Source organism: Nelusetta ayraudi, unplaced genomic scaffold, assembly GCF_046127955.1.
Source record: "Nelusetta ayraudi isolate G7.1 ecotype Tasmania unplaced genomic scaffold, CSIRO-AGI_Nayr_v1 ptg000009l, whole genome shotgun sequence".
Lineage (NCBI taxonomy): Eukaryota > Metazoa > Chordata > Actinopteri > Tetraodontiformes > Monacanthidae > Nelusetta > Nelusetta ayraudi.
This window is the reverse complement of record NW_027466059.1, coordinates 1600391-1626914: the sequence shown is the minus strand read 5'-3', so window position 1 is coordinate 1626914 and position 26524 is coordinate 1600391. Positions and strand designations below refer to the sequence as shown.

At 44.6% G+C, this 26524-nt stretch overlaps 1 protein-coding gene across 1 annotated transcript; it reads left to right on the top strand.

Moving 5' to 3' along the window:
* The first annotated feature begins 416 nt into the window (after window positions 1-416).
* Window positions 417-25106, top strand: spire2 (spire-type actin nucleation factor 2). The gene is made up of 15 exons (XM_076019282.1): window positions 417-878; window positions 8408-8484; window positions 9081-9470; window positions 11802-11882; window positions 11996-12160; window positions 13785-13871; window positions 14078-14195; window positions 15447-15613; window positions 17033-17255; window positions 18745-18866; window positions 19706-19843; window positions 19935-20002; window positions 20511-20538; window positions 21203-21300; window positions 23645-25106. Exons 1-15 carry the CDS (start codon window positions 581-583, stop codon window positions 24048-24050), a joined length of 2466 nt encoding a protein of 821 aa, XP_075875397.1. The 5' UTR covers window positions 417-580; the 3' UTR covers window positions 24051-25106.
* Window positions 25107-26524: the final 1418 nt, after the last annotated feature.

Here is a 26524-nt window from a genome sequence, read left to right as displayed (position 1 = left end):
CTCTTTTTTAATTATTATATCGTACATGTTGTTGATACATTATCTTCTTCTTCTTCTTTGTTATGAACCACTCTATCCATCCAAATAAATCAATATGTACTCAACTAAGTTGACTTGTAAATTTTTTAAGGCAGCCTGGCCAATAAATAATCATAGAATTAAAAGACACACGAAGTTGGTGTACTTAAAGTCCAGTCCTAAATGCAAAGAACAGAATTATTAACACAATCAGGAAGCAGTTAGTTCGTAAAATGATATGGAATAACATTATTATTTCAGTAAGAATCATTTTCTTGTAATTGTATTATTAAACATTTCTATCTTACTTTGGCGCTAGTCTAAACGAAGCGCAATAAATGCACTATGCTTTTATTTTCTAGAGCGAGTGCACCGGAAGTTCTGTTTTTGCCATCTACCTTCACGCTATCATTGTAATCGGCCGCAGCTGCGCAAGTTGGAGAGCGGTTGCGCGTCGAAGGAGGACCAGGCAGCAACACACACGCAGACACACAAACACGCAGACACACATGGCCTCGGCGTCGAGTGACGAGTGAACGATGGGCTCCGCGCCGTCGCAGTCATGGCCAGATTCACCAGCAGAGCCGCCGAGGACGGGGACCCGCGGCGGGTAGCCGCCCGTACGGAACGCGGCGAGCCGCGGGACCTGGCCGAGCCCCGGGAACTGTCTCTGGAGGAGGTGCTGAAGTCCTACGAGCAGCCCATCAACGAGGAGCAGGCATGGGCGGTGTGCTACCAGTGCTGCAGCGGGCTGAGGCTGCCCCGCCCGCCGGCGGCCACGGCCGGCCGGGTAAAGGAGCCCTCCTCCATCCTCCTGCACCGGGACGGAACCGTGTCGCTGCGGCAGCAGCACGACGACGGTAGGTCCGCTAACTTCCGCTGTAAACACCCACCATCCCACCATCACCACCACTCTTCCCCAAAATACGAACCAAAAAAAGTCGAAAAGTATGGTGGCCGAGCTGTCCCTCTCTAAAAATAAAGTTGGCGCTGGCAGTTTGACATTGCCTATGAATGGCAGCCGAGAAATGCAAAGTGAAATCGAAGTGAAGGCGGTAAACAAATGCACTTGCATACCTTGTCGTTGACCAGGTGTTTGTTTTTTGTTGTTTAGTCGCGGATTCTTGAGAATGTTTGTTAAATATTGCTTTGAAAGTTACCACATCACTATGTATTTCCTGGTGAAATAACGCCGCTGGGAGTGACCGCCGCTCTGAACGGAATGAGGTTCATACCGGAACATGATGCTCCTCTCCTGGATGTCGGGGTGGAGGGAGCAGCCGCAGCAGCAGCAGACGGGACTGTTGCAGACGGAGTCAGGTCGTGCAATAACTTGATGATTCTATGCACAGAGTCATCAGGACGATGTGCAAATCTCGCGCAAATCTACAACTGCGCTCTCTCTTGGGAGATAATAAGTGTGTATTTTTTGTCGCACTCCCGGTGCCAGCCAGGATGACTTGTGTTCTGCCCGTTAATGATTAATTATTCATGGAGCGCAGCTTCACCCGAGCGTTCCCTTCTGCACGGGTTGTTTTGGAGACATCAAAGGCTGGATAGCACCTCCCCCCCCCCCACCCCGCCCCCGCCCCCTACTCCTCCTCCACCCCCCCCCCCCCCCCAATACTTTCTCTGCATTCTTCTAGTTGATTCCCCGGGTCTGTACCTGCATAATCACATTATAACAGTCAGGTACTTTTCTGCTAGCAGGCCTCAAGAAACGTGTCCCCAGTGTTACCTCATAGTTAAACGAATCCGGATTAATGTGGATTGCAAATCCCTGTGCAAATGATCTACTTTTATACCTGCTTTGACAAACTTGTATCACTTCTTATCCAGCATCTCGTAATGCTAGCTGACATCATATCTTGAATTTTGGCAGAACTTTCCTCACCCTGGGCATCGTGTCCCCAGACATTGACCGACCATGTAGTGGTCAATGTTGGCGAGTAATTTATTACTAAGTAATCCACTACTGGAATTAAACTACTCTTTGAAATAATGTAATGTAATGGGATTACTGTGGCAAAACTGGTAATTATGTCATAATTACTTAGTAATTACTAAGTAATGTGTCCGTTACTTTTCCAAGCTAAAAATGTCTTATTATCTGTAAAATGCGGCTGTGCAAAAGGCACCAGTGGTGTACATGAGAATGTTCTGTGTAATGTGCAGTAAGAAATTGATTACAGTTAACAAAGTAATTAGATTACTTTTAAGTAGTATTTAGTGATCAGTAGTTGGATTACTAATCCCAACAACACTGGTAGTGATTGCTGATAAATGTGCTTCCAATGGCAGGAAACCTGTGAGATGTCTGAGATAAAATAGTTATTATCTCATAGATAAGGACTTAATAGACAATGAAAATAGAATTAATAGACAATGAATCAGTCTATTACCTTGTCTGACTGGTAGTAACAGTAATGGCGTTGTGCACAGCATTCACATCCCTCTGTTTTCCAGAATTCTAATAATTTTAAAATTAAACACATTGACATTTGCATGCATGTTTAAAAAGAAAATTTTGTTTTTTTTTTGTTTTTTTTTCAAAAGTCAAACTTGCCTTAGAAAATCACAATAATAACCTCTGGAAGTACACTTTATTGCAGTAGCATTTCTGCCTCACCTCCCAGTTGGCGGTCACTGCAGACCTTGAAGATCAACACACCTGCATGGTCAATTGAAAGGATAGGCAGGGCTGTGAAGTGTTTCGGCTCTTGTTAGCTCAGTTTCCTGCTCTTTAGCGCTGCTGGTTTTGTCTTGTGACAGCTTTTGTTTTGGGAGCATGGCGGTAAATTTTACAGGTAGTCTCCAGCTGACGTTCGATGCCTGCTGCCTGGCAACGAGGTGACACGTTCCTTAGTTTCTGTTGATATGCGGGAAAGGTTTTCATCCTCGTCAGTCGTGACGCTCGGATTTCACCCTCTGAATTTCCCTCCGTGACCGACTCGCCGAGCGTCCGCAGAGATTTCAGAGCATTTAAATAATCCACGCGCTGCGCAGGAGCTGCTTATGATAATTCTCCCAGTGAAGGTCGCTGTTAAGTGTTTTTTTTTTTCCGAGTACTGAAATTAATTTTTTTTGGTTATTTTAAAAAATTGATCATTTTTAAGGAACATAGAAAAGGAACCGAAAAAGTGCAAGGTTAATGATACATGAGTTGTTTTGTTTTTTGTGTGTACGTCCATGACGTGTCATGAGAATGAGATTACACCGTGCAAACAAACAAAAGAGTCCAAACAAAAACAAATCCAGTCCACAAAATAACTTTATTTTACTATTTTGAAAATTGAATCAGCATCAGTTATTCTCCTATTCCAAAAAAAACCTCTTATTTACTTTCTGATGATGATGATGATTGGATTGTGTGTGTGTGTGTGTGTGTGTGTGTGTGTGTGTGTGTGTGTGTTTATTGACGTCACTGACATCAGCTGTTTGAGTATTGAAACCTGCTCCCACTTCAGAGCTCCAGCCCTCCAACGCAACAGTCACAATCCTGATTGAATCACACACTGTACTCCACATAGTTCAGGATCAAATGTTAAAAAAATGATCCTCAAATAATTCCACGAATCACAAGGAAAAATACACAATTGCACTGATATATTGATAATGTTTTGTGGCGAAACAACTGCTGCAATGTGAGTCCACTCATCAAGAAGCAGAGGAGGCAAAAGACGTCACGTTTGGACTTTTTCTTTATCTAGTTTTTCTTCAACCCAAATGTTTTCTACCAGCCTTCGTCCGAGCCTTAAAAAAAAGCCCCAAAACCATTGACTTGCTCAACTGCAGTGGTTTTGGCGCGGCAGATGGAATGACTGCTTCACGGAGGAAAAAGAAAAAAAGACGGCCAAGTGTCTAGACAGTCGGCGTCCTTCGGTTGAGTCGAGAAAGGAGCAGAAAGGAGGAGACACCTGACTGTGTTTGGTAGCCACAGCGATCAGAATCAAGCTGAATCAAACAAACACGCAAACAAACATCGTCGCTACTTTGTGATTCAGGGACGCCGCAACACAGGGTGCGAGCGTTGTATTTATAACTCGGCGTGCCTCATGGTATTCATATTGCGTCCCACTAAAAAGATGATTGTCGTCGTTCCTCCGGCGTGCCGTCGTCCCCGAGTGCTCAGCTCAGGACTCGTCTGCGTCGCAAAGCGGGAAAAAAAGGAAACGCAAGACAACTGAGGAGATGAAGCAGGAGTGTTGAGCATCTTCCTCAGTTTGGACTCGGAGATTTTTTTTTTTTTACACATTGACAGAGCAACAGTGCAGGGCTGAAGCACAAGGCCAGCAGGGAGTCAAGAGTCCACACCTGAATCGCTCCATCCAGAAGATCCAAAACAAAACCTTTGTAAAGTAGCTGTCGCTCCTCAGCAGACTGATGTTACGATGCTCCTGTTGGTCTGATCCAGACTGCAAGACTCTGCCCGACTTCCTCCTTTAAGATGAAAAGATGCACCGTAAATACACGTACCAAACAGAGGAGTGCACATTCTATAAAGACGAGACTCATTACAATATATTTTATTGTGTGTGTATTTATCGTTATTCGTATTATTATCATTCTCATTGTAGTTTATGGTTCTTCCTGCTCTCTTTCTCTCTCTCTCTCTCTATCATTTGCTAGCGGTGTTTTTTTTTAAATTTTAATTATATAAATATATTATGTTTAAACTACAAGCTTGCTTTATTCCTTGGACTTTATTTGAGCTTGTCAAAGACAAATTAAAAGTGTAAAACAATAACTTTTCAACACAACGTTTGTGGGTGCTCAACGGTCTGAACGACTCAACTTGAAAACGTTCTTTTTTGTCGTGACTGCGGCCCTGCCGCTGCACACACACACCGGCAATCTTGAAGAAGACGTGCAAAGGTCACCCGTGATTTCTCCAACCGGGTGAAGGTTTAGTTGCCGCTCCAGGCCGGTATGTCGTCACTCTCCAGGAGGAGCTTCTCCTCCACATGTCTTTCTTCCCTCCCTGCCGACCGACCGTCTTCTGTTTCCTGCTCCCGGCTGCCTCGCTGTCACTTTGTGCCTTCTTTAAATTTGGTCTCGCAGACCTCATTACCATGGCAACACATTGGATGGCAAAGTGTGTGTGTGTCTGCTGTATCTTGCATCTTTGTGTGTGCTTCCCCTCACACTGGACGGATTTTCCTGACGTGAACAAAAGTAACTTGTGTGGATTCTTCATCTTCTGAGCGAGAGGAGCCATCGGGTCGAACTCATTCCTGGCAGCTTCAAACAGGCTCTGCTCATCATTCTGCTCTCACTGTCCTCTGCTTTTTTTTTTTTTTTTTTTTTTAGCTGTGATGGGTTTTTTTGTCAATTCTTTTCACGTTTCAGCAAAAAGTTACGAGAAGTTTCATTACCATGACCAGCGTCTTGGTTCATAATGGTTATTTTCCAAAGCCTAGGTGGAAGTTGAAGAAATATCCAGAGAGAGTTTACCGTAAAATATTCCACATCAGATGCTTCATTGTCTCTTTCTCGCTGGTGATGTTGTGATGGAACCAGGTCAACTGTATCTTCAGCTTGAAGAACTACTTGTGCATTAAAGATCAGTTTAACTTCAGGCATTTGAACACATCATTCCTATTACATAGTAATTACAAAGTAATGACACATTTTGTTTGAAATACAGCACTTTCTTTTCATCGACATGGCCAAAGGTTGCCTCACATTTACCTTTGATTTAATGGAAAGACGTTTATCATTCATTTCTAACTGAACTGTCCCTGAAAATGTAATTGTTTGACAGAAGCCTAAAAGTTTGGCCTCCATACAAGCAGACTCTACCTTTAAGTGGGTTACTTTGCCGTCTCTGTGCTCTTGAGCCTTTTGTCATTCACTCTTTTGTCGTCCGCTGACCCTGAACGGTGGGAACCGGGTGGAGATATCGCAGCTCTCCTTACCCCGGGCCACAGGCGTGCATTTATTCCAACCTGCGCGGCAGGTTTTGCAGGCCGCTCTCATTTCATCGCTGCGTCGGCTCCGGCCTTTAGTCGCAGGCTCGACTGACCGGTGTCATGTTCTGGGTGAACGTGTTGATGCAGCGTCGGTCCGAGTGCCGAGTGTTGCTCTCAGCACTTTGTGGTTGACAGGTGAGGGGCCTGCAAGGGGCTGACACAGCCTCCATCACTGACTCTTCCTCTCCTCTGCCTCCTCCTTTCATCTGCTTCTCTCCTCCCTGATCTATGTGTGTCTGTGTGTATAAGTGTGTGTCTGTGTGCATCTGTGAATGTCAGTGTGTGTGTGTGTGTGTGTGTGTGTGTGTGTATATCTCAGTGAGTGTGTCTGTGTCTGTCAGTGTCTGTGTGTCTGTTTGCGTGTGTGTGTCTGTGTCTGTATGTGTCAGTGTGTGTCTGTATGTGTATGTGTGTGTCAGTCTGTGTCAGTGTCTGTGTCTGTTTGTGCCTGTGTGTGTCAGTCTGTGTCAGTATCTGTGTGTGTCTGTCTGTGTCAGTGTGTGTCTGTGTGTGTCAGTCTGTGTCAGTATCTGTGTCTGTCTGTCTGTGTCAGTGTGTGTGTGTGTGTGTGTGTGTGTGTGTGTGTGTGTATATCTCAGTGAGTGTGTCTGTGTCTGTCAGTGTCTGTGTGTCTGTTTGTGTGTGTGTGTGTCTGTGTCTATCAGTGTGTGTGTCTGTATGTGTCAGTGTGTGTCTGTCTGTGTCAGTGTGTGTGTCTGTATGTGTCAGTGTGTGTCTGTCTGTGTCAGTGTGTGTCTGTATGTGTCTGTGTGTGTCAGTCTGTGTCAGTATCTGTGTGTGTCTGTCTGTGTCAGTGTGTGCCCGTGTGTGTCTGTGTGTGTCAGTATCTGTGTGTGTCTGTCTGTGTCAGTGTGTGTCTGTGTGTGTCAGTCTGTGTCAGTATCTGTGTGTGTCTGTCTGTGTCAGTGTGTGCCCGTGTGTGTCTGTGTGTGTCAGTCTGTGTCAGTATCTGTGTGTGTCTGTGTCAGTGTGTGTGTGTGTGTCTCAGCTGCGGCCCCTCCTCCTGTTTCTCCGCAGCGAGACCTGCTGATTGAGGGGGTTTCGGGCCCCTCGGGTCTCGTCACCGACATCTGAGCAGGGAGCAAAAAGCCTTTTAACCTTTTCAGACCTGCCGCAGCTGGTCAGTGCTCTTAGCTCCCGTGACGCCATGCCGCATCTGAGTGTTTCTCCCTTTTAGCGGCGACTGCTGCAACCTGAGAGTCTGTTTAGGTGACGTCACTCTCGTATTGGCTCTCAATGATGCCGCCGTTGTGTGGACAAACATTTGCTCGTCTTTGTAGAAAATGTTTTTTTTTTTTTTTTTAGAGCTACACACACACACACACACACACACACACACACACACACACACTACCAATCTGTGCTACATGGCCAGGACTTGATTTTTGAACATATGTTCATTACATGTATGATCCAACTGGTTGGGTCAGTTATTATATTGCAAAGAAGTTCTCTGATTTGCTATTGACACAAAATAGTGTTTGAATTTTACAAGAAAAATCCAACATAACATTTCTGAGGAAAATCTGCCAAAAACAAAACTAAATTTCTTTTATAAAGAATAAACTTTGTGCCTATTCTAAAGTATTTGCATTTACAAAGCGGTGCTGCAAGTCCTTGTTGCAAGGTCTCTGTGCTGTGCATGCTACAGTTCCAAAATGATAAATAAAAAGTTAAACTTATTCCAATTTAAACAGGGATTTAAGTTTTAAGTGTCAAACGGCTAACTTTTCAGAGGGTTGCCGAATCTGAAGCAATGTAATTAAAGAGTGGGAAAATAGGACGGCCATTCCCAGAATAAAACACTTTGCATTCTGAGAAACAAATCACCCAAACTGTCCAAAGCTGAATTACAGAGAGAGGTTGGAACTAACAACCCCTTTGCAGCAAATAGCGCGCAGCAAGAAGACCGTCTGATGCCATTTGATATTGTTTTGCATTCATGGGACAACAATCTCAACACAAAGAACATTTGATCAGTGGGAGGGAGGGAAAAAGAATCAGCCACCTTTGATCAGCAGAGCATTCAGAAGTTCGACTGTTCCCACATTTGACTGAAAGTAAGAAGGTAGAAAAAAATTCCACTGGCATAAATTATAAATGAATAATTCCTTATTAAAAAGAACATAATAAATCTTTGAAGGAAGTTTCCTTCAACGGAATTGAAACTTGAAATGCGATGGAGTTTAGATCCTGAAAACGTAACTTGATCTTAACAAAAATTGTTTTTCTTCCATCACGTGTCAACTCATCAGCACCTGCTCCACAATTGACAGGTTCAACCGTCTTTTACATCTTTTAAAAACACAGGAATAAGGGAACAAATTGCATGAGTTCAGCATGTTGTTTGAACCAAACGAAACGCTGCCTTTTTACCAAACTCCTGTGTGTCTCAGGTCCTGATGGCTTGTGTGACACCTCGGCCGTATCTTCAGGTGACGAGCTTCCGCTTCCACATGCCAGTGAACGTCAGGTGGGACTTTATTTTCCCCCGTTTTTCAGTAGTCATTACATATGATTTGTTAGCCAAAAATACATCTTTCCAACAGTAGAACATTAGTTTTGGATGTAGTGGAAAGTATGGTGCCAATAACAGTATCCGGTATCGGTGTCGATACCAGTATCCGGTATCGGTACCGATACTGGGGTTGAGTACTAAGAACAGCATCCTTAGCAAATAAATGTTATTACAATAAGGGATGCACCGATACCGAGGTTGAGTACTGTACTCGTAAAACATGTGCCGATACCACCTCACCGATACCAGTTGCATATGTATGCATATGACTTGTGACAGTCCCCCCATGTTCTGGAATAACAGGATGGAAATAACAGAACAGAAAAAAAAATCAAAGTAATTCTGTAATGTGTCATGGCCATATTAAGTTTTCGGTGTCAGTGAGTACTGAAATGCAAGTACTTGTACTCTGCATGTTCTGTAATAAGTGGTATTTGTGCATCCCTAAACCTGAGCATGAATTCAAATGGTTAAATCCTGTTTTTAGACCTACTTTTTTAAACCGTTTTACCAAATAGGATTATTTTGACAACTTGTGCGCCCTCCCCCAGCTGGTCCAGTCTCTGGGCGTGGCCATCTACCGGGCCCTGGACTGGGGGCTGGATGACAGCGAGGAGCGCGAGCTCAGCCCGCAGTTGGAGCGCCTCATCGAGCGCATGGTGGGCGGCGACCATGGCGGCGGCGTTGGGAACGCCACGACAGATGAGGGCTACAGCGGCCAGGAGGAAGAGGAGGAGGAAGAGGAAGCGGGGGAGCAGGACGACCAGGAGGTGGCGGCGGTAAAGCCGGTGTGCACTTTCCGCCAGGTGATGGCGCTGTGCGCTTCCCGTCTGGCCAACCCCAGCCTGGCTCCGGAGCACTACCAGGCGGTGTGCCGGGCCCTGCTGGTGGAGACCCTGGAGCTGCAGACCTTCCTCACCAAAATCAGGGACGCCAAGGAGGTTCGTTCAGCCGCAGCTAAAAACATTTGGTGGGTGGGTGAGGGTCATATTTAGTGATGTCATATTTAGTCCACCCTCAATTGATAGACCTCATAAGATCCTCAATATGACACTACGGCTCGAGAATCCATAAAGAATCACACTTAGAGTAACTAAGGCCATTGATACTCTTTGAATTTAAGAGATTTCTCAACAAAGTTTTACTAAGTCCACCATTAGCTTAAACCCTAGTCCAAACTTGTCCAATAAACTGCGCATTGTCACCGAATCGTATGAGAGACCAACGAGACGACGACAAAACAAACTTTTGAACTATCAAGCTGCGCCACGTTATTTACATTTTCTCTTTCGACAACCCGATCTCTGGGTTGAGTTATGTCTGTAAGGTTCTCAGGGCTTGTCCAATCACAAGATGCTTTTGTCTGATTGGCTATCGCAACCAACTGTGTTCCGTTCACTACCAGCAGACAGAGGCCCGCTGTGTTGGTTCTACAAATTCCACCCTCATACACAACAATGGAAGCAACGCAACCAAGTGGCTATTATGTAATGTGAACAAAACAAACTATGGAGAATAACTAGATTTATAGGGGAGGTAGTGATTTTCAGGATGAACTGGAACCACCTTGTGGAGTGGAGGGGAAGTGATGTTTGTTGTTTCTAACGCTCATATTTACAGGAAAGTACTTTTCTCAGCAGAGAAGGCCTAGCTGGCCCTGACGGCCCGCCACTGACGAAATATATGCGTGACCTGCTTCCATTTTTGGCAGTGGGCTCTTCTCCCGCCTCCCGTGGCCTGCACCTCACTGCGTGTGCACCCTCTGAATTTGAATTTCCTGCATCAATATTCCTGTTTACACACAGCGAGCAGGGAGCATTAAATGAGCGAAGCCGCCGCCGCCGCCGCCGCCGCCTCCGTGGCTTCCCTTGGCGCGACGCCAGGAGACTTGTGTTTATCCAAATATATCTCTTGTCGTCTGACCGAGCAGCAGCAGCAGAACCACTGAGGTGTAGCTCAGGTGGGAGCCTCAGTGGACGGTTTCACATATGCAGCTCGAAAAAGTCCCACAGGAAGTCAAAGGACGCTGCGGTAAAACAGCCACAAAATTACTGTAACTTTAAGTGGTCGAGCCTGAAGCTTAAATACGGTTGATGAACTAATTGGCTGCAGTTGAAGGTTGGTTTGGCACCACACCCTCAATGTATTGCCACTATTTATAAATCCACTCTGCAAAATGTCCTTCATGTGTCTTTTACTGCTATTACGAAGGCATGAAAGCCTTTATAAAGCCAACTAAAATCTTTAAAAAAAAAAAAAAAGATAAATATGAGAAATTAATTTGAACAAACATAGAACAACAAACTGAGCTGATGATGACACAGAGTTTCAAGCCTGCTGCTGCGATGATTGGTGACTCACTGTGGGAGCGCGCCACCATTAAAACCAAGAGTGTGCGTGTGTGTGGGAGGAGGTGGAGGGAGTCACTTTTTTTGTTGTTGCTGGAGACGAACTTTCCGTTGTAGACCGTCGGCGCAGACTGAAGCCAGAGCTGCATGGCCTAATGATTTGGCTGGGCCATTGCAGGATGCTCCTGTTGTTTGTTCGTTATTTATTTTCAGATGACGCAAGACTGTCTGAGCACCACGGCTGCTTGTTATGTCACGCAGCCGTGAAACACAGCCGCAGGGTCAGACAGAGTTAATATAAAAGGAAAATTGTCTATCAGAATGACTTGTATCCAGGAAGTATCCTCACCTCAGTTGGGTTGATTTTGTTTTCCTCTGTCCTTCATTGAAGAATATTTGTTTGGGGGTTCAGGTTTTAGCTACTGTTAGCCAAAAGAAATATTTTTGGACGCCTCAGAAACACTTCCATAGGTGTTTAGATTGCGCGATGCATTTAAAGACCACGAAAGGAAGGAGACTCTAAACCAGGCTTGGCAAACTACGACCTGGGGGCCATACACGGCCCGTTAAGCTTTTTAATCTGGCTTGAACTTGAAGAAATTATATTAGTAGTCAGTAAATTATAAAACAGCTGTATTTCATCCATTTTTTTTAAGAGTCATTTAAATAAAGAGCTAAATACCGTGGGTCTTCAAAGACACAGATTTTGTTGTAACTTTGCTTGGGTTCATTTTCAATTGACATTAAAGCTACATGATGTATTTTCTACATATCCCTCATACATATTTATAGGCTCCTCTGTTTTAGAGGTTTTAGAACCCACTGTGGCCCACCAGTCAAAAAGTTTGCCCACCCCTGCTCTAAACTGTAAATCGCAGATTGCAGTCCCACTAATGAGAACACCCAAATTGTTTTCATGGCCAGATGCTGAAGAAGATCTCCACCGAGGAGTCCCCGGAGGACAGGTCCACGTCTGAGCTGGACGCCCTGAAACACAGAGACTGGGTGAGTCTGGACGACACCGACTGTGTGTGTTTTCCCCCCTCCTTCAGGGGAGGAGGTGCAACAGCGCCGTTGTGTTTGTGACGTGCGCCGCCTCGGCCGCTGTCTGTTTGCAGGCGCGGCTGTGGGTGCAGCTGATGAAGGAGCTGAGGCAGGGCGTAAAGCTGAAGAAGGTGCAGGAGCAGCCCTTCAACCCGCTGCCCACCGAGTTCAGCCTCACGCCCTTCGAGATGCTGATGCAGGACATACGCGCTCGCAAGTTCCAGCTGCGCAAAGTCATGGTGAGGGACCAGAGACCAGATCACGACGGGTTTTGAAGGACATTTTGCACACATTTCAATAGACACCAGAGCACAGTTTCTACACATCCCATTATATATGGCTCACCAAAACACTCCAGTCAAAACGTTTGCCCACCCCAGTGCTTGAACATCTGAATCTAAGGCATATTTGACTTGAGGTGCCGCAGTCTAAAATAAAATAGGAGGAAATAAAATCTTTCAAATAAAATGTGCAACAAGAAATTTCCGAAATCTCAAACCTCCTCCTTCTTCCAAACATGCAATATTAAGCATTTTCCCTCGATTACGACAAAACCTGTCAACTTCACGTTTTATGTCTGTGGATAAAAAAGGATCCAAGAAATATTGGGATTTTCGACTTCCCCTAATATTTGCGTAGAAATAGTTGAAAGGTGTGTTGCCCACATCTGAGTCATTTGAGTATTTGCATTTGAAATGCTGACCCCCTGAGAAAAAAAAAAAAGAACTGGACTGTGCAGCCTTTGTCACGATAGGGAAAATGCTGCGAGCCAGGCACGCACACGGCAGCCACCTCCAGGCTTTTCTCCAGATGCATAATTCAGCCTCGGAGCACAAATATTAATGAAGGCTTCTATCAGCCTTCTGCTGTTCTGGCAGCAGTTGAAATCAGCACCCAACTCTGCTGTTCCGCGCCGGCTCCGGGGGAACCGCCGGTCCACTCTGAAGATACACCCGGCTCACACACTGATTTCTTTTGTGCTTTCCACAAAGTCGACACAAGAAAGGCGGCAAATGGTCGCAAGAATAATCATGACGGAACAACAATTTAGTGCCTTTTTTTTTTTTTTAGCTGTTTGTTTGCTTTTACTGATTTCAAACGTCCGGTTTTTACTAAGAATGCTCTGATTGCCAGCTTCACACAATGTACACATCACACAACCAGAAGGGGACAATTTTGAAAACTGGCTGGTCAGACATGTCAAGCAAAATTTTCTTGTGAATAGTTTGTACTATGGATGCAAATGATCGATTAATTCATTAATTGTTAGTTTATTGACCTTATCGATCGAATGATTAATTGATAAGCAGCGTTTTTTCCTGAGAAGCTAAATTTCACAATGAAAAATGTGTGAAGAACACATTATTTAACCCTAAAATAATGTTGAGGGTCCAATGTGACCCGTTTTTTACATTAAAGAACAGTAAAAACACCCTAAACATTTATCCTCTGACATTAAGTTTACTTCTAATGGGTCACAATTTTTCAATTCAATTCAATTTTTGTAAAAAATGTTTGAGTAATTGCGACTCATTTAATTTAATCAATTGTTAATCGACAATTAATCGATAATCGATTGATTGTTAACAACCCTAGTTTGTACATGATGGTGAGTACACAAAAGAGGAAAAAAAACACTGATTTGCGATTAGCAAAAACATACACACATTTGAAATGTGTGTTTTAACAGAGTTAAACATGTGCAATATGGGGCTTTACATCACCTGTCTGTCACTACAGCGTTTTGTTCGAGTTGCAGTTCATCCACTTGCACATTACTGGTGTTAAATGCCCCAAAGTCAGTCTGCGATCTCCAGACGGCTGCACGGCTACATTAACTATAATGTCTCCCCTCTAACTCAGGTTGGTGGCGACATTCCGACTAGGGTGAAGAGGAACGCTCACGAACTGATTCTGGACTTCATCAGGTCAAGACCTCCACTTAAACCTGTGAGTCGCTTTCGCTTTAGCGAGAGAATCCCGCTAAATGAGATGTGTGAGCAGAACTATACACAGTAGCTACAGAAACCCTGGGAAGAGTCTGTTCTCACGGCAAACGTTGAGATGCAGGCGGATCCGGATTCATTTCAGGCTTATGGTTCTGCTGTCACTCATCCGGAGGGTGCATTCTGTTTGAATTCTTTTTTCTTCGTTAGGTTTCAGAGCGCAGCCTCCCGCCTCCTCCTCCCCAGCAGCCGTGCCTCCACGACCGGGTCTTGGCTGGGATCAAGCAGGAGAGGAAGCTCCGGCCGGTGGCTCTGCCTTCCGCCAGGCGTAAGAAAACTCTCACTGACACCTCCTGCTTTTGTTCGTTTGTATTTATTTTCAGATTCTGAAAACAATCAGCACCTGCAATTTAATTATTGATTAAATTGCAATAATAAAAGAAAAAAAAGGGAAAAAAGAAAGGAAAAAAAAAATTGCAATAATAATCTTCAATAAAGACCATCACGAAATGTCACTTTTTAAACCTGAAAATTGAATTACTTCTTGATTATTATTTGTTCATTTATTTCGCTATTCACTGTTCACTGTTTGTTTTGTTCACTTAATATGTTTTGTTATTCATCTCCTGACCTGTATTGCCCTGTAGAGTCAAAAGCTCCAGCAGGCGTTTGGTTTCTGTGGTGATGCATTATGTTGTCTGTGAATGAAAGTAGTGATCTGTTGGCTGCTCCCAGTTGCATAATGGATTTGTTTCTATAGTGAATGAATGACCTTCACCGTCTTTTGTTTTTCTCTTGCTGAATTGAGAGGGAAAAAAAAACGGTCTACTGAAGGTGACGTCCAACTACTGCAGGACTGTCAGTGTCACAGCGCAGTAGTTTGCAACAAAGAGCGTTTTTCCCCCCCTCCTCAGAGCTACCGTACATGTGAGGGAGGCATCGCATTTCATTCAGTATTGACCAGCTATTTACAGAACAAGGTTATTCGGCGCCTCGGCCACTGATAACCATGTTACTGAGTCGTCTCCGGCTGTTTGTTTTTTTTCTTTGTGTATTTTGTGTGCACACACAAGGAGAACTAAAATCATACATTGTGGGTTTGTTAAGCTGCTGTTGCAAGGTTCTTTGAAACCAGAGCCACTCTTGCTAAAAGACAAAATACATATGAAAACGTCTTTTGATATTTGAATTGCTGCCTTGGACATTACACCACTTGGTGTTGTATAAGACCACTAAAACATACCTCTAATAACTTTATTGCTGGTTTCATATTAATACTGACTTCTCCGTTCACTCTGTTCCTCTCTAATGTTTGTTATGCTGCATTGAAGTAAATTTTGCTTTGTGTTTGACTCACTGAAAGCACCAAAAAGTGGTAGAAGAAACTGCAGAGCAAGTACAGCTTGTTCCAAACCAATCTGTGCTTTTTTTTTTTTTTTTTTTTTACTAATTAATGTGTCAGAATATTGTGACATTTCTTAATAGCCACCGAAATGCTGGCCAGGATTTCTGTGGGTAGTTCCACCTTCTGATCCCAGCGCTCCTGACTGTTTTTCTTGCTCCCTTCCCCTCCGCCCAGCCTTTGGATCTCTGCCCTGCCTGGCTGAAACTTGTCCTTGCAACGTCAAATCTACTTCCTGCATTGACCTGTCGGTGTCGGAGCCCGGGTCCCGCCTGTCTTCCCGCCCGCGCGTCCTGCTCAAGGCTCCCACTCTGGCCGAAATGGAGGAGATGAATATATTTGAGGTGAGTGGCGCAGGAGCCTGAGCACGGAGGTCATGGACCGGTGGTCAGTGGGAGCATTGTTGCTGCTGCCGCTGCTGCTTATCTGCACATGTTTTTGTTTCCAGGCTGAATTAGGTTAAGGTTGCTCCTGTGCATGAGACAATGTAGAAGAAATTCTCCTCTGGTGGGGGTAAACCAGGCCTCTTCTTCTCCCCCCGCCTTTGCGTCAGCTTGTGAAACTTGACAAGCTGTTTTCCCTGTGCACTTCATTAGTGGTCTGTACTTGGGAGCTGGCTGCAGGACAAAACACACCCGTTCGATATTGCAAGGGAATGGCAAGTTTAATTGTTAGACATGCAAATTCTCTCAACTCAACCCAACCCAAATTCAGCAGAGTGTGTAATCCCACAGATCATGGGTGGGCAAACTTTTTCACTGGTGGTGCCACGGTGGGTTCTAAAATTTGACAGAGGGGCCGGAGCAGCAGCAGATGGATGGAGTGTTTTGGTGACCCACCTCATAGGAGAAAAAAATGTATCATGGGATGTGTAGAGTAGCCCCACTGTATTTAGCTCGTTATTGAAATGCTTAAAGCTAGGGAAGTCCGAGATTATCGGACGATAAAGGCATTAAAAATTAATATCGTAAGGTTCTGGTATTGGGAAAAAATATTATGAAAATATGATTCCTGAATTTAGTAGTCATGCCAAAGAATTTATTCCTCGAATTTCCTGGTTTTACAATATCAACCGATTTCTTGGTATCAGTTGATATCGGTATCGGAAATTAGGAGTTGGACAATATCGGGATATCATATATCGGTTAAAAAAGTCAATATCGGACATCACCACTTAAAACACTGAAAAAAATGAAATGCATAATCTTTTCAACAATTATTTTAATTAAATAATCAATTAAATTTATATTATATTAGTGATATTATGAATAATTAATTATGACAATTATTTCATTATATTTTCTGATATAAATCATTATATAATTAAATACATTTCATAACAATATAATGAAAACATTTAGATTTTATTACTGACTTACTATTGACGTTATTTCTTCAAGTCCGGCGGGCTGGATTAAAAAGCTTAATGGGCCGCATATGGACCCCGGGCCATAGTTTGCCCATGCCTGCCTCAGATCCATCTTAAAAAGCTCTGATCTACCTTGTTTTAGGCCAGTCAGAGTACGACCCCACTAATTGGCATCATTTCAAGAGGAACTAGACGCAACCAGGACAAACCAGCAAATTCAGAGAAGGCTGTAAACAGCAGCAGCAGCCTGAATAAATTAATTCTTCCACCTTCTTGGTAACCAAATTTTCCGCTCCAATTTGCTCTCTTCTCCCTCTTCTTCCTCTGCGGTACTTGAACGTCTCCTCACCCTCCACGTCCTCTTCACCGGCTTCCCCCACTCGCCCACTCGCAGGAAGAGGAGTCTCCTGAAGGCAGCGAGCTGAGGAGGGCAGAGAGCTCCCCCACACCGCTGAAAAGAGACCGTTCCTTCTCGGAGCACGACCTGGCTCTGCTGCGAGGGGAGATGCTTCCCTCCTTCTCCGAGTCAGCCCAGCTGGACGGAGCTGCCAGGCTGCGGGGCGAGAGGCCTCGATCCAGGACCCTGTCTGGGGCCCGGCCACCACCGCATTACAGAGGTCGGTAGTCAGAGACTCTTTTTTTGTGTGTGCTCAGAACCCGGTGTTAGCGCCGTTAGCCGCTACCGCACAGATCCCTGCCAAACACCGCAGTAGCCCGAGTTCTTTACGCCTGGCGGGACGATAATTGATGATCTCAACTGCTGTAGAGTTTGTTTGCCATGAAAACCTGCACGGTCCTGGCCCTCTGCGCCCAGATTACTGTTGCACTCTTCACTCTCCTCCCACAGGGGGAGACAGCGTGCCAGTTAGGCAAACAGCACCGTCTATTCTGGTCCTCATTTTCAAACTTCTTGACTGGAAGGCCCCTCTCTTCCAGCCTGAGGCATGAAGTGAAAGTGGTGATGAAGTACAAAGTCGAGCCTCACATCTATTGCAATTCAAGCACCATCTCTTCACAGAGTGCATTTTAGAGCAATGAGTTGAATGTAAAAATGATTTTCAAGAGGTTTTTGTTCCCATCTTAGAGCAACATTAAAAACACAGGCAATGTTTTTTACGACATTTTTCCCTCTTTTTGTGATCCAACCTGAGACACATGAAAGTTATGCAGTTGTGTAGCCTCGCTCTGAGTGCCGAGCCGGCCCTGCATGGGCAGTCGGCAGGCTCACAACACACAGAGGAGCTGCTGATGGATCCTAATCAAATACAAAGATGCGCCGATAGCGCCAGTCAGAGTACAGGAGGCCAGAGGCTAATGGCTTTGAATCGTGTGCCGCGTGCAAGCGAGCCTGAGGACGTTATCTGAATGACTCGTGCATTAAGCGGCACTACCGTCCATATTTAGAGTCGATTGTCTGGAAAAAAAAAAAAAAACATTGCCTCCACTCCAATCCCTTCAGCGGGGTCGAGGTGGCTGCAAGCTGATCCACTCTGCCGCCACCAGCAGCCTCAGACGGGGATAAACCTCCAAATTCTGATTTATTGGGACTTATGATGCAGTTACGCAGCTTTGCCAACAGGGGGGATCTGGCAGCTCCGCACAGATATGAAGAGCGTAAAGCCGCCTGTAAGCCCCCCCGGCTGTCATCGACAGCTTATCCAAATTGTATGTACTGATGATGTTTACCAGCCTGTTTGTTTTCCATTAGCGCCAAATTGACACCTACCCTTTTGTTTGTGTGTGTGCGTGCATGTGGTGTCTTTTTTTTTTTTTACTGCCTCCCACCTTCTGATTGACTGTGTGGACGCCACAGGAGGCTTTTCACTGGGACCTCGGCCGAGCAGACGTGCCAGCAGGGTTGAATCACTCCGCTGAAATCTGATGAATAATACATGAGCGTGTCGAGGCGGTTGGGCTGCACCCGGAGGTGTTGAGATCTGAGGTGGAACTGAATTGGAGAGAGGGCATAAAAGCTCAAATTTTATTCACAAACTTGTTTAACAAATTTTGCCGCTTCTTATTCACCCGTCCTTGTTAGGTTAGGTTTCTGATAAATAAAAAACAAAATTAAAAATCAAATTTTTCCTCTCTCTGACTCGCCACCAGCGTCCTTCCCGGCTCACGGCTGGGCGCCTTCCTCTCCGGCCTGCCTGTCTCTCAGCTCGGTCGACGAGGCCACCGAGGGAGTCTTCTCTTGGTCCAGGAGCGGGGACCATCACCAGTGGATGGTCAGTGACTCAACCGACTTGGCCAGAGTCGGATAGAGATGGAGTCGTTAACCGACTCATGTCATGACAAAGTCGCTGCCCCCTGAATGCATTTATATTACATTGCTTTACTTTAATAAAAAGCCTGCAACCGTGAGTGCTGTAGGAAGAAAGTATAGAACAGGGGTCACCAATGTGGTGACCCCCGTTGGCACCAGGTAGCCCACAAGGACCACATGAGTCGCCCGCAGGCCTGTTTGAGTAATAGCACAACTCGTTAGGCTGTGTCTAAAATTACATTTTATCCAACCTTGTTCAGGCATTATTGTCAATTATTGAGAACTCATTAACTTAATAAGTGTCTTCACGTTGATGAGCGTCGCTAATAATAATATATAACTGAGAGAGTTTGTTATTTCAGGAGAGTGTAGCAAACTGGTAGCCCGTGATATGAACAGGAACAATTAGAGGAGAATCTATCTCAGCCGATCACTCACCGGGGGTTTTTAGCTCTGTCTTTACAATTGCATTTTGTAGCGTCACAGAAAAATCTGGGTTTTGCATCAGAGTGAAAGACGATTCAGTGTTCCGTCCAGCCCGCCATGTTTTCCTCTGCAGTGTGATAACCATCATTTCGCCTTAAAAGGACTGGAAGAGAAACGACGACTGCACATGAAACCACACGTAGTTTCATTTGTTTCAAGGCTTTGCTTTGATCAAAGTTATTACCCGGTGTAAAATGTCTCTGTAGCCTGGATGGTTAAAATGCACAAGCACAGCTGCATTTTGAAGCCCTGAATCAGCCCGATGATGATGCAACGATGAGAATTCTCTCCTGGGGCTCTTCTGGTTGTGTTCAGGAGGAGTTCAGCCACCCGGTGGAGAGCCTCGCCTTGACAGTGGACGAGGTCATCAACGTGCGCCGGGTGTTGGTCAAGGCAGAGATGGAGAAGTTCCTTCAGAGCAAGGAGCTCTACAGTAACCTGAAGAAGGGCAAAGTATAAACGCATGATCAAGTTTTCTCGAGGAATCGACCTCTGCGCTGTTTGTGTGCGTTTAGTCCAAGAATTGAGTGTGCGTTTGTTTCAGATTTGCTGCTGCTGCAGGGTGAGGTTTCCTCTCTTCTCGTGGCCCGCCACCTGTCTCCTGTGCAAAAGGTGAGGAGAAGTTTCTCATTCGGTTTTAGCTGGGGATGCAAATTATCGATTAACTCATTAATCGTTAGTTGATTGACCTCATTGATCGATTAACGATTAATTGATAAGCGCCGATTTTTCCTGGGAACCTAAATTTCACAATGAAAAATGTGAAAGGAACACATTATTTATTTTTAATTATTCTTTCCTGCCACTACACTGTTATAATGATGTTAACTACCCGTGTAAAAAAAAAGTTCAATTAACTGTGACTAATTTAATTTAATCGATTAAATTCTTAATCGACAATTAATCAATAATCGATTAATTGTTAACATCCCTAGTTTCAGCACAAGTTAGTCAGTAAATTGAAAAGAAGTGCAAGTCTCCTAGTTTCATCCTTTGACCTTTGCTCAAATGTGTCTAGAGTCTAGACACATTTAGACACTCTAGACATTATAAGTCTTCTGCATGTATACATGTATGGCATCCCCAGTTTATGATAAACAATCTCTTGATTTTTTTTCAGATCTGTCTGCAGTTCATGCAGCGCAAAGGTAAAAAAAAATATATATATAAATGCAAAGCATCACATGCCTTTAATTTTATCCTAATATTGATTTGTGCACAATCTTATTTTAGACTTCTGTGCTTCTTTATCTCATACAAATCGCTCTGTTTGATCAGTCGTCCGCTGACGTGTCTGGTATCTCTGTTGACGTCAATCTTCTGTTGTTCCTTTGTTGGTTCTGATCCGTTGCCTCAGTCCCGTCCCGTCTCGGATGTGTGTTCTGCGCTCTTTAGGTTTGACATCTAGGCTGTTTTGTGTGTTTTTCTCTGTGTGTTTTGTGATTTTCTTTTTTTTTTTTTTTTTAATTTTGAAACGTGTGTGTATTTTTTTTGGTGTCGTCTTGTGTAACATTGCTGTGGTCTATCGCCGAGCGTGTGTGTGTGTGTGTGTGTGTGTGAGCTTGTGACAGCTTCTTGATTTGTACGAGTTTCGTGGCAGTGTGTGTGTTTGTGTCGTGCTTGGCGGATGGTCGTCCTTGCAGATTGTGAAAAGGAAAGTCTTCAGAACCTGCTGTGTTTTCTCACCTTCCAGGAGCTGCTGCTCCTCGACTTTTGTCCCTCACTGTTTCCCTGTTGTTGTCTCTCTCTCTCTCCCTCTCTCTCTCTCTCTCTCCCCCTCTCTCCCCCTCTCTGATTGTGTGTGTGCCGCAGATGAAGATTCCCTCCAAGAAGATGGCTCACATTCCTGTGTACACTGTGGGCTTCCACAGCACTCCAAAGAGCCAGGGACACAAAAGCCAAGTCTATAAGTGAGTCTGCTTGTCCACAGAGCCAACCGTGAGTTCATAATAGCCGGCTTCACAACGGGGATCTGGAACACGCGTGTCCTCAGCCACCTCGTATGACGGAAAACTTTTGGGATTTTATTATTATCATCTCTTTTTTTGGTATTTAACAGGAGGAAAACACTAGAAAATTGGCAGATATAAAACACTAGAAAATTGGCTGACCGTGGATGACAAATGTCCTGTCACACAGGACAGACATGGCCAAGGAGTTGAGACTTTAGAAAAAAAATTCTCATAATCGTTTCAAACCAGCATCAAGTCCACGAGTGTTATTCAAGGACCAAAAAAAAATTTGTTGTTGTTTTTTTTTTTTTCAAAACTAAATTATAATCAATAGTATCAACCATCAAATAAGTAAACAGACTGATAAAATTGTAATTAGGGATACACTGATTTTTACAGGAGTAGAGTACAGGTACTTAAAAGTTCAGTACTCATTGATACCGATACTGAGTACTTTATACTACGGATGTTCTGTTTTTTGAACAACATTCCTGAGCATGTCTTTCTAGAATAGGTTTCACTGCAGTGCAAATTTGACAAAATACTGTCACATACATACATATACAACTGGTATCGGTGTCGCGATACCAGTACGTATTTCACAAGTCGAGTACTCAACCCGGATATCGGTGCGTCTCTAATCGTAATAGCAAACATTTATTTGCTCGGGATGCTGTTCTTCCCCTGTATCTTCCCCTCGTTGAGTTGAGTTGCCGTTTGCAAAGTGCAGTGCCGACGTTGATGGTGGGATATTTTCATTTGACCTCTGTTGTGACACGGTTACCTCTCAGCCAGCCAGTCGCACTGCTTCAATCCAATAACACACACACAGGCACGCATGCTCTCTCTAAGAACACATGGCAAAGAAAGAACATGTTAAGTCTTCTTAAGTACCTCTGCCCTCCCGCCCACCGTCCCCCAGCTTCACCCCCCTGCCCTCCTTAACACACTGACTGCTAACCTCCTCCCACCTGAGCAGGTGCAGGCCCTCTGCTGCAATCCAATCACCGCCGCTGACCCCCTCATCCACCCTCCTTTTGTTATATAATCAGCTGAGTGCCTCCCTTGAGCGCCTCTAAGCAGCCATTATGTAATAATTACTCAGCCGTCATTAATATCCTGGCTTATTGTGCATGCGTGAAGACGGACGCGACGAGTGAGAGCGAGGACTCTGTCCAAATGAGATCTGGCTCTGTTCAGACTACCTAAGGAAGGTGCTTTCAATCCGCTTTGCAAAAATGGGATTTCGTGTGATTATTGACTGTTCAGACGACAAAAGAGCCACCCGGTTTCAATATGGATGGGCTGGAAATCGGATTTTGTCTGGCAATCTGAACGCGGCTAAAATGACTTCACTGGATGGTCTCTTCTTGCTTAGTTGATTTTGTTTCTCAAACTTTTCAATGGTTTGCAGCAATTTAAACTGGGCTAATGTTAATTCACAGCCTGGGGCAGAAGACTATCGAGTTTTCTTTTTTTCTCTGCTTCATGAATTGTGTAACGCTGCTCTACTAGAATGTGAGATGAAAACTAAGAATGTGAAAGTGGGCATCAGAGGGCGCTTTAAAGGAGAAAAAGAGAACTCTTTCTGTCAATTGGATTCTTCTTCGTAACCTTTAATCTCATCTAAATGCTGACAACGGTTTTCCAGCAGCGCTCGGCTTGGGTCTGCACTTCAAATCCCGACCACAGCGAGTGATGGAAGGGACTTAGATATGGTGATTTTTATATTATAGCCTCGAACCTGCGGCGCCTGCTGTCCCGTCCTCAAACTTTCCTGTAGTTTATGAAATTCTCCAAAGCAGAAGGAATTTTTTGTTTTGTTTTACCAACTCCAGCTCAGAGAACAGCAGCTCATCACTCACATAGAGACACATACCAGAAGTGATGCAACAATCTTGCACTCCTTAAAACTGTTATCTATATATTTTTGACACAGTAGATTTTGGAGAACTTAAAAGTAAAACCACGAACAAACCAAAACCAAACAATTTTTTGTGATAAGCTCCATGTGTTCCAGTTGGCCTGTCATATAAGTGTGGTGGTGCAGAAACCAGTGGTTAGTATTCGGGGAGGTCCCTGATTGTTACACACAGGACCGGTTTGGTCCACTTGGCAAAAAGAATTGTGAATAATATTTTTGTGCACATACATATGTATTTGTCACACTGGCAGAAACCATAAGAAATCCCGACTAAATTAAAGTATATTAAAGTTAAATTAGCTGTTGAAGTCGTTATTGTACATGTATGACTCCTCTGCAGAATACTAGAATAATTCCCGACCCTGTGCCACGCTGCAGGTCGCTGCGCAGCTTGTCCCGCCGCTCGGTGGAGGAGGAGTTCCCCCACCTGTACGCGCACGGCTGCACGCTGCGCGACATCTGCGCCGACTGCACCAAGTTCATCGCCGACGTCATCTCCTCAAGCCGCCGCAGCCTGGACATCCTCAACAACACTCCCAAAAGAACAGCCGGAGCTGCTGCTGCTGCTGCTGCTGCTGCTGCCGCTGCCGCTGCAGTGGCTGATTCTGCTTCCGCTTCCGCTGAACGACCACACTCACCTCGTCACTCCCGCCGGGAGGCCCGTGCTCACCCTCCGCTCCCTCCTCAGCACCTCCAGCCGCAGCAGGGGCCTCAGACGTCGCCCTCTCCATCCCAGCTGCGGCGCTACGCCAACGCCGAGACCATCAACCGTGTGAACCATTGAGCAGACTGACTGACTGACTGACTGACTGACTGACACTTTTTTATTTTTGGCAACGCTCCGCAACGAGCCGGTCCACAGCACTACACTTGCACACAGACCAACACCGAGGAACAGGTCTCTTACTTTTACGGAGTCTTGTTAGTTTTATGCGTTAGTACTGACTTCATTGATAGCTCTTAATAAATGATGATACATAACCCAGCAAAGATTGTTTTATTCAGTGTGACTGGATAGCAGGCAGTTGCACCACGACATACACTACCGTTCAAAAGCCTGGGGTCACCGACTTATTTCTGCGTTGAGCTCCATTATAACCAGTTTCATGGATGAATCTACTGGAATTCTCTAAGAACATTACCAGTGCAGTGATAATCAGTCAGGGCGTGATGAACACACATGGGATGGCTTTGACCGTTGTTGCCTCGAATGTCTAATTGAATGTGGTTTTTGAGAATGAATATCAAGTGTGCAACATCATCAGACTTCATTTCTAAAACAGTTTTGTATTACGATCACGCTTAGTTGTGTGTGCTTAACCATTAAAGAGTAAACCAAGCGTCATGGTTTATATTTTAGGCTCTTTAAAACTGCCTCCTCCTATTGTGTTCACAAATGTTTGCACTTGGAATTCTCCCAATCACTCAAAATGTTCCCGTTTTCATTAAAGCACATCTCGACTGATTTCCGTGCGCTCGTCGTGATCGCTGAGCATTTCATGATTGTTACTTCACACAACTGGTTGTCATGTAGTTCGATGCAGGAACTTTGGAACGGTGGCATATAAAACAAAAAAAACCCAGGTGTGCTCATGATGACTTGACGGTCCCTTCCAATGGCTCAGAGAGTGAGGAGCAGATCTGTCCGCGTCCGCCTTATTCACAGCGCCGCAGCTACAGGGAGAGCTGAGGGGCGGGCGAGCAGTGTGTGTGTGTGTGTGTGTGTGTGTGTGTGTGTGTGTGTGTGTGTGTGTGTGTGTGTGTGTGTGTGTGTGTGTGTGTGTGTGTGTGTGTGTGTGTGTGTGTGTGTGTGTGTGAGAGAGAGAGAGGGAGAGCGTGTGCGTGTGCGTGTGTGTGTGTCGTCTGGGTGGCGGTTTTGTTTGAGGAGGATAAAAGCTATGCAGTGTAGAGTCAACATGTAAGCCCTAGCCATTTTAGCTCGCTGCGGTTGCCTTGTTTTTGCCATGAATGTAACTTAGAGACGCAAAAAGCAGAGTTGTTAAATTATAAGCTCACACACACACACTCACGGCATAATTACATTTACACTCATCCTCCGTCCTTTAAAAAAAAAGGGGGATTTGTAGCAAGTCGCTGCTGCTGTTGCTTATGGGAGGGCCTGTTTTGCATTTACAGCTTGTAAAGTGTCGCGAACAGACGGACGAAGGCAGTGACACTGTGAATGTGAAACTGCAGACTGCACAATCATCGACGCAGCTCGCCGCCGCCGCTGTAGAGCAAGCAGATGAAAGTCATGCTGCTCTCACCGCCCCCCTCCCCATGGACGCTTTGCAATCTGCTCTGGTTTTGTAAACACTAGGCAAATCTCAACTGCAATAAAAGCTAATGACAAACACGAGAAGCTCTGGGTTTTTGTGAGTTTTTACAGTTGGCTGTCGGGCTCGGCTCTTCCTTGATGTTTCTTCTTAAACCTGACACTGAATGTGTTGCTTTTTCACTGTTTCACTGTTAAAATACTACTTCAGTACAAAGTATAAATTAAAACAATATTTTAACGGATTATTTAAAGTCATTGCTGCTTTGGTAAGGAAACAGTATTGGGTATGTTTTATTCAGTGTGAAGTAATTTGTGTGCAGTTTCTGATTTGCATCTAAACGTGTTCCTCTTTGGGTTTCCCAGGAACAGAAAAAAACAAAACCAAACACATACCTCGCACATCATAACAGTGTTTTTTCAAATGGGTGGAGAAGTATCAATCACCATATACAGGAAACGCACTGCAGCAAAGTAAAAGAAAGCTGGCACGAGAGGAAATGAGGTGTGAAGCAACCCATATTTCAAAGAAGGTGCCCAATTTTTTTTTTTTTTCTGTGCAGTTTTTGCTGTGGCAGTAACATTCTGCAAGTCATTTGCAGCACTTTCTGAATGAAGGTGAAGCAGGCTGCAGCGCTTCACAATCTGTCATAGAAATTATGAATTGGAGGTTCAGTTATGAAACCACCATCAAAGTCATTCTCACAACCTTAACTGACCATAATTTCCTTAAAACTGGTAAAGTGGTACAGGTAGAAGGTTCAGTATTAAACATAATGAGTGAAGTGATGCTGGTGACCTTATATGTGCTTCTATATATATTGGCTCTATTGACGCCCCGCCCATGCCATCATGAATAAATAATCTGCAGTTCAACATGTCTATTGGCTGTCTCTGTCATCCGGCTCACACTAGACACACACACACACACGCACACACATACACACACCCCGAGTTAAGACATCATAAATTGCATAGGACAA

Excerpts from the sequence above, each read along its gene's own strand:
- spire2 (XM_076019282.1), top strand. The coding sequence starts at position 581 with ATGGCCAGATTCACCAGCAGAGCCGCCGAGGACGGGGACCCGCGGCGG. Across the intron at positions 12,161-13,784 it reads TCCAGCTGCGCAAAGTCATG|GTTGGTGGCGACATTCCGAC; the intron begins GTGAGGGACCAG and ends CCTCTAACTCAG. Across the intron at positions 20,539-21,202 it reads GCAGTTCATGCAGCGCAAAG|ATGAAGATTCCCTCCAAGAA; the intron begins GTAAAAAAAAAT and ends TGTGTGCCGCAG.